A 10,052-nucleotide genomic window follows, 5' to 3' on the forward strand; every position below is an offset into this window, starting at 1 on the left:
GCGCGTGCTTGTACGTGCACATGTGCTTTCTCCCTCTCGCTGCCAGAGCAGTCGTGAGGTCACTAGTGTTTCTCTTCTGCTTGTTTTTTCCAAAGATCATATCAGATTCACAAATCACTAGACAAGCTCTCAGTGAAATTGAGTCGCGTCACAAAGACATCATGAGGCTGGAGACCAGCATCCGGGAGCTGCATGAGGTGTTCGTGGACATGGCCGTGCTTGTGGAGACGCAGGTAGCCGCGCGCCGTCACCGCCTGGCGGCGGGGCAGGCGCTTGCACGGGCGCGCGTCTGGTTCCCACAGGCCTGGGAAGGCCATTGTTTTGGGTTCAGTCTCATAATTCAAAGGCTGATTGTAGTGTTATTGCCATGTGAGACTGAAATGCTGGAAACAACTTGAACCTTGCACAGCAAGGGACTGGTTTAGTTAATTAAATTCGGGCATGTCCAGAGCACGGCGGGTAGGCCGCTCAGGCTTTGTTCACGGAGGGTCGCTAATGAAACACACAGTGCTGCGCTGGAATCTCAGGTTGGCATCAGAGGGAGATGTGAAGCCTCGCACGCGCGCGGCGTGTGTGTGTATACACGTGTGTATCCCTAGACACGCACGTATGCGCAGATGTGAACGTGTGTGGCACACCCACATGCGCGCGCGTGTGTGTAGAAGTGAGCACGGCGTGCACTCCGCGACGTGGAGCAGCATTCACAGATGGAAAGAAGCGCGCCAAGCAGTGTAGCAGCAGGGGGTTCTGGGAATCCTCGTTTTCTTCTTTAAAGTGTGTGTGTTTTGAAGTTTTCTACAAGGAGCTATATGAGAGTAACAATAGGGAGAAACGTTTACAAGAATAAGCCCCAAAGGGGCTGCAGCCACGCCATAAACCAAGCTCGTGCTTGCTGTGCGGTGTCCACGGCATGGGCAGGGGGACCCTGTGGGGGCCGAGGGAACCAGCGCCGCGCGCCGGCAGCCCCTGCTGGGCGGGCGGGTTGCTGCGCCACCTCTCGTGGCCCTGAGTAAGGTCCTCCGTGATTCTCCAAGGGCCGCGAGGCTCGCGCAGGGTCGCTCGCTGGGGCAGCCGGCCGCGCTGTGAGGTCCTGCTCCCACCAGGCCTGGCTGCAGGACCTGCCGGCCGGGATGGTTCTCTGAGAAGGTTCAGGTCTGCCGGCCTGTTTTCTGTGTCTGCCTGGATTATGATGTGAGGAGACTTGGGGACCCATCCAGGCACCGGGTTCATTCTCCACATCATCACTGACCTTTTGAAGAACACTGTTTACCTGAGAGACTTTGTCACAGAAGTGTGTGACGACATTTGCAGCGTGGGGCGGGGACGGGCAGGTTCCCTCCTTCCTGCTTGGGTGGACCTGCTGCCGCTCAGGGTGCAGAAGGGGAGAGTGGGGAGTCTGGCCACCACCGGCTTCTCATTTTCAGAAAGGAAACTAGTTAGACGGTAAGAACGAGAACTAATTATTTTTGTCATTACTGAAGATTTTGGAGTGCCTTGGACTTTTCATTAGAATTGCTCTATGTCAAATGTATTGTATTCATTTCCAGTAGAAAAAAAATTGCTGTGTTCTTAGCTTTTCTTCATTTTTTCCTTTTAGAAGTCTGTTAGTGTTGCATTTTAGTGACACAGCCTATTTAAAATGTGTGCGTAGTTAGAACTTACTAGCAGGTTGACGCTTGGGCATGAGTAAGCTGACTGTGCGCCACTCCCCACTGCCGCAGGCTGCTGTGGACAGAAAGCCAGGCAGTGTGTCTTCTCCTCTAGCGTCTCCCTGGATTCATCTCACCTTACGTTTCTGCTCATTCATTTTAGTCACCTGAGTGGCAACCATACGCTCCTCTTAGTTTGCTGATGCTGTAAAGGAATCACAGCAGCTTCCTCCCCGTCAGGGAGGCTGGCTCTCTCTGTCGCTTGCTGCGCGCGCATGACAGCGGGTGTTAGCTCGCTGACGCAGCCGCCTCTCACTCCTGTGCCGGCTGCAGAGAGTGTCCCGTGCTGGAGCACATCCCAGAGTCTGTGTGGGTCACCTTCAGCCATCAGCACGGTTGCCCATCCCTTTTCGTTCTTTCCATAATGCAGGTTGGATTTTGACTACTTTGTATTGGCACATGTGTAATGGTCTCATCTTTTTTTGTAAATGTGAAAAATTCGGTCCCAATTACATGCACCTTATGTCCCTGTGGAAACAGCACTGCTGTGTGGCCGTCTTAAGATGCACAATTATGTCATTTAAAAATGTCCTCTAAGTTCGAAACTTTTTGCTTTCAGGGTGAAATGATCAACAACATAGAAAAAAACGTTATGAACGCCATGGACTATGTAGAACATGCTAAAGAAGAAACGAAGAAAGCTATTAAATATCACAGCAAAGCGCGAAGGGTGAGTGCGGTCTTCAAGCACTGAAGTGCGTTTCTCTCTGCCCTTGGTTCTGAGTGCTAGTACTTGCCTGTGGGCCTGCTTCCCAGGGATTCCCAGAAACAAAAGCATCTTACGTTGAAGTTTCGTTTTAAAACTGAAGTACTTCCTTATTTTGCTAAGATGTTTGAAGTTTGTCAGCTAAGTCATGCTGCCTGAACCCTGTTGGTTCTAAGTAATGAAAACTCTTCGTAACCACAGTCAGTTCCTCTCCCTTTTCTCAGCTGGACGGGTTTCAGTCCTGAAGTTCTCTGTTTGCTTCTTGGGTCATTACTTGGCAGGAGGTACAGAACTAATGGGACTGGAAATTCTGCCCCCAGAATCGTTGGCTACACATACGATGCAGTGAATTGAACACTGTACTTTTTATTTAGGTTATTTGCTTATCCTTTGGTTTGGAGGAAAGAAGAGAGGGTTGTTGGAGACTGTGGAGCTAACGTGTTACGTAGCGTCCCCGTTTAAGCTTTGTACACGCGTTTTAACATCTTCATCTGAATCTTAACGTGTGTGGTGTATGAGCGAAAGCTCTTCTCAGGAAAAAGTGACAGCAGAACTCAGTTCTGACTGAGGGACGGGGAGCTGTGCATGGCATCGCATGTCCTTGCCCAGCCCTTCTCGGTCTCTCTCCCCCCTACGGGGAAGGACTGTGAAGCAGCAAACACTACTTTCAGCGTGTCACCCTCCCCCTCCCCCTCCCCACGGCGGCCACTGGGCTGACAACGCCTTTCTTAGAGGCGATTGCTCAGTGCCTTGGGCGGAAGGTTCCAGTGTGATGTCAGGAAGGACCCATGAAGAGGTCATTGCAGAATGTTCAGGAAGGACGAAAAGTCAAATTTTGAGATTGACCTATAACAGCTGTACGTAGCCATTCTCAGATAGGAGGCTGCGTGTCTGGGTTTATGTCAGCCTGCCCGGCACCGCACTCTGCTTTTTCTTGGGACTATCTGATGGACTAGTCATCTTGAACCGTAAGACAGTTTCTTGCGCTATTCTGCGTTACGCCTTTAGACATACTGAGCTTTAAAGCAGAGTGAGGCACTGCGGTGCATGAGCGCTCAGGCCTGTTCCAGGCACAAAGTGGACTCCCCCTTAAAAAGCATTTAGTGAGGGGCTGCGGGGCATGAGTGCTCAGGCCAGTTCCAGGCACGAAGTGGACTCCCCTTAAAACGCATTTCGGAAGGGCAGCCCCTTCCTTTTCTCCATGACCTAAGCAGCACGTCAGCCCAGCGAGGATTCCAGTGAGAAGCCGGTTGCTTTCACAGAGCTCGGAGGCGGTGGAGGCGTATGTTTCCACCCGGAATGGGGCGGGGGGAGCCTCGCTTTAGCAGGTGATGGGCGTGCACGCTCCCGGGCAGCCGCTGTCAGGGACATGATGCTCGTACCCAAACTCACCCCTGTCTCCCCGGTTCACAGCCTGACACCCCAAACCACACAACCAGCTAACACTCCCTCTGCTTCTCAGGTGTGTCCTTGCTGGGCTGCTGGGCTACTGGCCAGCGTCCTGGTGGCGGTCCTGGGGCAGCCGAGTCAGCCCCTGGGAGGCCAGCGGCACCAGTGCAGTGACGTGGCTTACATGGAGGGCGGGAGCTGGGGCGGCCTTAGCTTATCCCGCAGAGAACTGATTTCCTAGTTTGCTGAGCTGGCTTCTCTCTGCGTGAAGAGAAGTCAGTTGCCCATGTCAGAAACCACCAGAAACTTGTCGAGAGGTCGTGGCCCAGCACTCCAGGGGCTCCGAGGCAGGCTCTGCCGGCCGCCTGACCGAGGCAAGTGGAAAAGCGCTCTCTCCAGGGCTGAGAAATAGTCAGCTGTCCCTTGCCTTAGGCTCTAAAGCCAATTCCGATGGATTGTCTTGTTTTAAATGAGTGATGCCTTTTAATGTGGGGTGTGGACTTGACTGTGACATAACCAGCTTGCCTTTCTTTGACAGAAAAAGTGGATAATTGCTGCTGTGGTGCTGGTTCTGGTGGCTGTAATTGCTCTAATTATTGGTTTATCAGTTGGCAAATGATGACGTGGAGACCCTGGGTGTGCGTGCCTCTCTGCCGCGCGGCAGTAAGTAACTAATCCACTAATCTGCTTGTATTCACTCGCCCAATTAACTAGTAGCTTGCCCACTTTAAAAACACTGAAAAGTAATCCAAGCCTGCCAGCGGGGCGTGTGCCCGACCTCCGAGCCCCGGTCTCCGGCCGTCAGGTGCTGAGCACAGTGGAGGCTGGGCGCAGCTCCTTCTAAACCAGCGTCCTCGGCTCCCCTGTGCTGCGGAGACGTGGCGGTGCGGCCGGCAGCCGCCCCTGCTGCTCCTCAGCCTCGTGTCTGCGGTCTGGGCAGGCTCGCCCTCCCTGCAGCGAGCGCTCCGCTAAGTGTGACCATCCTAGCAGCGAGGATTCGTTCCCAGTTAAAAAAACTAACCCTTAGTATTGGATTTATCTCTTAAAGGTTGACTTTTGGAACACGCGCAGCACCCAAAAGTCACTTTGTGAAATCTGTTTGTTTACTCACCATTGTCACTGTGGAATTAGAGGGAATGGGGCGAGCGCTATGAAATCACGGAATGAAATTAAAATACCTTGTCTAACGTGTTTCCATTGGCAGCTTGTCGTTTGCTTTAAGTGCTGCTGTATTAAAGGGAAAACTGTTTTTAGTGAGCATGCCTGTTAATTAAAGAGTTGTGAATACGAAAGATACTCAATTCTTTATTTAGAGCATCTTTATTTTTGTTCACCGTGAGTACCCCTTTCCCCAAACTTCAGTGGATTTTGTTTTTCCTCTGGTTTTCTTACGCATTTGGAATCATCCTTTGTGTACTTTGAAGTTAGAATGTCATCTTGTATATTAGGTTTGGGCATTCCAGTTATTTATCCTAAAATGTTTGGCATAATCATTGCGATTAAACTTGTGAGGACCTAGATTGTGACAAGTAGTCCTTGATGGATTCATTATTTTGTCATGAAAGCAAGTGCTGGCTTGATAGACACTTGGCACTTTAAAAGAAAAAAAAAAAAAGAGGTGTCCCTCGCCACGAGCACCCGTGCACTAGCACGCGCACTTAACAGACGCGGCCCTTGCTGCCCCTGCCCCGTCGTGGGAGCCACACGCCGCGCTAGAGACCTGCGCCACACGCGCTGGGCGTGGAAGTGGGCAGGCTGAGCGCTCTCCGCCCTGTTCGTATCAGGCAGCATGTTTTTGTATCTTCCCTAACGCTTTCCCGTTACCTCTGTGGAAAAAATGGTTATGTGCTTTTTCCTTCACGAATAATAACGGTGTTTTAAATTTTTTTAAATAATTCTTTATAAAACATGTGTTTTCTCAGCTTTTCCTAGTTCACATGGTTAGTTGGATGTGCTTACACTGGAGATAAACTTAGTTTCTGATGGGCCCCAGTGAGATGGAGGCTGTGGTCATTGCCATTGGACAGAGGCAGGCTCCCCTCCGTGTCGTTCTTGGGGTGGGGGGGCTGCTTACTCTGTGTCCCCGGGGGCCGGCCGGTCTGCCTTCATGCCTTTCAGCACAAATGAACACAAGACAATCTTGCTAATAAGAAGCACACCTAAGTGCACACCAGCAGTTTTTTTTTTTTTATACAAATGCAGTGGTTGATGTCTCTGATTATACTTTTGAAAAACTAATTTATTCAGCAAGTGGTTCAGCACAGCTTTCCGCTGGGCCCAGACATCCTGGTCCCTGTAGCCCTGCAGGGAGGCTGGGATGCCTGGCTTTCTGTCTAGGAGCACCTGGCCGAGGATTTAGGTGTAGTGGGTGGTGGATTGACTCTCAAGGGTGTGCCCTGTCCACCAAGAAGTCCAGGCTCTTGGCTGGAGCTGCTGGCAGGAGAGTGCACGAGAATGGTTGTTAGAAATGTGGCTCTGAGGACGCAGGAACCCAGCTGCCATGGAGCTCAGAGCAGCACCGCTGAGGGCCAGGCGTGGGAGCAAGTGCACACACAGAGCCCCCAACAATCAGCCTTCGCCTCGATGGGGTGGGAGTCAGAGCAGCCTCATTCTCTGAGGTGGTTCTGGGTCGAGGGAGGTTAACTGGGGTACGCGGAGCAGGTTCTGGAGCCAAAGGATGGATGCTGGTGGGAAGGAGAGATGGATGGGCCCTGGGGAAAGTGTGTCTGGAAAGGCTGAGCAAGGTTCACAGGGAGATGCATCGAGGCAGCTAGCACCCCTCGCTCTCCAAGAAACATACGTGATCTTGACAAGCAGCACTGGATTTGAGGGAGTGACAGGGATCCTGAAGGCAGCGATCCCTAGGTGCTGAGTAACGGGCGTGGGAGTTTACAGAGGGGCCCGGCCACGCTGGCCTCCGTGAGTCCTGCAGGAATCAGCGGAGCTCTCACCAGGCTGGTGTGGGTGGAGGGCCGGCCCGTGTCACGGCTGTGACTTCCTGGATGAGGATGCGGGACACATTTGTTGGCCGTGATCGAAAACAATCTGTCTCTGCTTCTCACAGGGAGAGATCGGAGTCGGACAGTGGGGTGTGCCTTTCGTGTGTGTGAATTCCTTCCCCTCTCTCGCAGACAGGTGTCCTCGAAGAGACTAGATTTCCTAAGGTTGTTTAGCTTTTCAACTGTGCAAGGATGCTTGTTAATTAAAAGCAAAGTGGAACGCTGGGGTGCCCTGCTCTGGGCCATGGATGCAGCCCAAGACTGAGTCAGTGGCTTGTTGATTCTTGCACACGTGCATCGTACCTCAGTGTAAAAGAGTGTATGTACATGTGAGATTTCTTCAGCACGTGAGAAACAGATTCAGCTAAAGTTTTAAAAAGACGTGTAATGCATCTGAGAATTGACAGGTTGGGATTCTGTTGTGATCGGTGGGGAGTGTTCATCAGGAACCCGCGTGGTGCCGAGTAGATGTTGCCTTTTACCTCCAGGAGTAAGTGGTCGTTATTTTAATGATATGTATTTTAACTTATCACACTCATTTAACTTAATGTCCATGTGTCTGTAACTTAGTGCTTTGCCTCTGGAACTTTCCTTCCCTGCCCCTCCCCTTTCTGCGACCTCTGGGGGCTCTTCCTTGATGGCGGGTTTGTATTTTAAAGCATCTCTAATTCCAGGAGGATTTTGTTAGGAAATATCACTAGTGATCACCTGCCTTTGATACCTTGTGAGTTAATTAACGTTTTTCTTTATCTTGCAGAAAATGGTGTTCATTATTATTTGTGTAGTTATTTTGCTTGTGATCCTTGGAATTGTCCTAGCAACGACACTGTCATAGCAACCATGTTCCAAGAGCCGTTTCCCCTGGAGTCGGACCACACCTGCAGCACAGCAGCGCCTTCCCGTTTCGTGAGTGAATCGTAGGCGCTGCCCTGGAGTGCTCGGTGCTGAGCTTTCATTACTGAGTTCGAGGAAAAGCACAACGGAATGTGTTGTCTGGTGAAACACACCGTGAGCATAATGGGTGTGATGAGTTAACCCAAACATCCCTGGACTCGAAATAACACGCCACAGAGATTTAACAATGTGAACCTTGTTTCAGTGGCCTTAAAATAAGGAATTATTGAAAATTTCAATTTTTTTAATACTTCAGTGTTAAAAATATATGTGAAGTTCAATTAGGAGTATTTTATGTTATGAAGCTGTTAGATTTCAGGTCTAAGACCTTCTTCCCTCTCCTGGCTAACATGCTGATTAAAAGACATTTTTGTACTATGTTTAATTCGTGTTTGTTTATGTTTGCAAAAATTATTTTTATTATCACAGAACTGTTTTGTAAGATATCTATAATTTTAAATGTTTATAAATTGTTTAATATATTAACATCTTAATTTACTCCAATTTTGTATATTAACTACTGCCTTTAAAAAGAAATAGAAAGCTTCAGGATACTAGAGCCATCTTTGCACAGTTGTTTACAAAGTTTGCCAGCGGCATAGAACCCATGGGTTGCAAAGTACCCACAAAAGCCTTTTGAGTGCCTTCTGTTAAAATCTACTTATGAGGTTTAAATGCACCTACAGCCTCCAGGAAAACCTCAGTTATTGTCCTCAGCTCCAGTCCTGCCCGTCCCATTACCCAAGGTAATAGATTAGTTATTGCACTGTGAAGACACGGTCTCTTCTTTTATTCCATAAAATGCAAGGTTTGTGTTTCCCTGTTCATGCTAATGAAGTCTGAATTTAAGACAGTGATAAAACCAAATTTTAAACTGAAGGAAATTATTCCCAGGCAATTAAGTAATTCTTTTGAATTTAAACTGTTGTACAGATCACGTAAATGTTCTTGTTAAGTGCCTGCTATTCTGCTGAATCCCAAAGTTTACAGGAATCTGTGATAATTAAACATTTGTATTGTTCTTTGTTTTAGTGTAATAATAAGCTTTATTTTCAGACTTGTAAACTGTATGGACTCCTACTAGTGAATGGACATCTGTAAGACAGCATCTGGTCGAAATTTTCAATGAATACGTGAAGGATACTCAAATATAGTTAACTCGTTACTTCTGCAAGTGACAGTGTAGGCACGTGACTGTCTTCTAATGTTCGGTCTGAAAACTAGTATAGATGTGCTTGATTCCAAACAATAAGTGTGACTGGAGCAGTCTGGAACCTGTCTTCCTTACTTAATGCAAGTGTGAACGTCACACATACGTCTGCCTGCCTCGCTGTGATCGCAGTCTGTGCCCGTGCATTAGCTTCCCTAGCTGCTCATCACGGTGCGCTCAGAGTTACGGCGCTGGGAGTCTTCTGGCTCTGCCAGACACAGGCCCTGGATCTCTGAGTGGCCCGTCGGGGGGCATGCCCAGTGATCCGTGCTTACATGGAAGGTACAGCTTGTCTTGAAGGGTATTTAAGTGTTTGGAGATCATGCTGATGTAATGTGACTTCTGTGCACCTACTTGTCTTCGTGATTATGTCCACATGTAGAGGAGCTTTGTGCTGGTGGGGACCCGTCTCCGTGGGCCCCGCTTTCCCCTCAACGTAAGTCTTTTTAGTCCTCACCTTTCATCATAATTCTTAACTGTATTTTTTCAAGACGTTCTTCCTGGATTTGTAGTACTTACTGAACTTGTGTTTTACAGTTGAAGTTACAGAAATGCGTTTTGGTTCCTATGTAGACGTTTAAGTCATTCATCAGGTAACACGTTTTGTATGACTAAGCCCCAAGTGCCTATTTGAAATCAGAGTTTTAAAAATGTCTATACAGGTTTATTTGTTACTTTTTATCATTTCTTCAGATATTTCATGTTTACATTAAAAAGCTCTCAGAACCAAAAAAAAAAAAATCTACTTTCTGCCTTGTTATTTCTGGAAAGATTTTTTGGGAGATATTTTGTTGCATATCCATTAATAAATTGTTCTGCTAAGAAAACTACCTGTGGCCGTTATTATGAAGAGTAGCACGACGTGAGCAGGAAATGTGAGTTGTCTCTGATACGTTTTTGATGATTATTGTTGTTGTTACTACAAGCTTCTGTGGTTCATGTCTCAGGTGTCGGCAGGGCAGGTTAAGGAGGCCACCTGAGCTCTTCCAGTTTACAGCAAACGCCAACCCAAGGGACGCGGGCTGTGTGTCTCCACTCACCGGCTCTCCCTGCTTGTGTCAATCTGACAGGTTCTCATGAACGTTTATTAAGAAGGTGACCCCCCCCCCAGCCCAAGTTCTGAGTTATTTGTCCTCTACACTTTC

General features: G+C 48.6%; 1 protein-coding gene across 3 annotated transcripts in view; it reads left to right on the forward strand.

Annotated features, from left to right (window-relative positions):
• STX2 (syntaxin 2) overlaps positions 1-9,737 on the forward strand; it is a 31,950-nt gene extending 22,213 nt beyond the window's left edge. The window contains exons 8-11 of one of the 3 annotated variants that reach the window (XM_074355858.1): positions 96-233; positions 2,269-2,379; positions 4,343-4,467; positions 7,561-9,737. In XM_074355858.1, the coding sequence (XP_074211959.1) occupies positions 96-233; positions 2,269-2,379; positions 4,343-4,423 (330 nt within the window). In that variant the 3' untranslated portion in view covers positions 4,424-4,467; positions 7,561-9,737. Of the gene's footprint in view, positions 1-95; positions 234-2,268; positions 2,380-4,342 lie in introns of all 3 variants that reach the window. The other 2 variants (XM_074355857.1, XM_074355859.1) reach the window with 2 other exon arrangements.
• The last annotated feature ends 315 nt before the right edge of the window (positions 9,738-10,052 follow it).

This window comes from Camelus bactrianus, chromosome 32 (assembly GCF_048773025.1).
Source record: "Camelus bactrianus isolate YW-2024 breed Bactrian camel chromosome 32, ASM4877302v1, whole genome shotgun sequence".
Classification (NCBI taxonomy): domain Eukaryota; kingdom Metazoa; phylum Chordata; class Mammalia; order Artiodactyla; family Camelidae; genus Camelus; species Camelus bactrianus.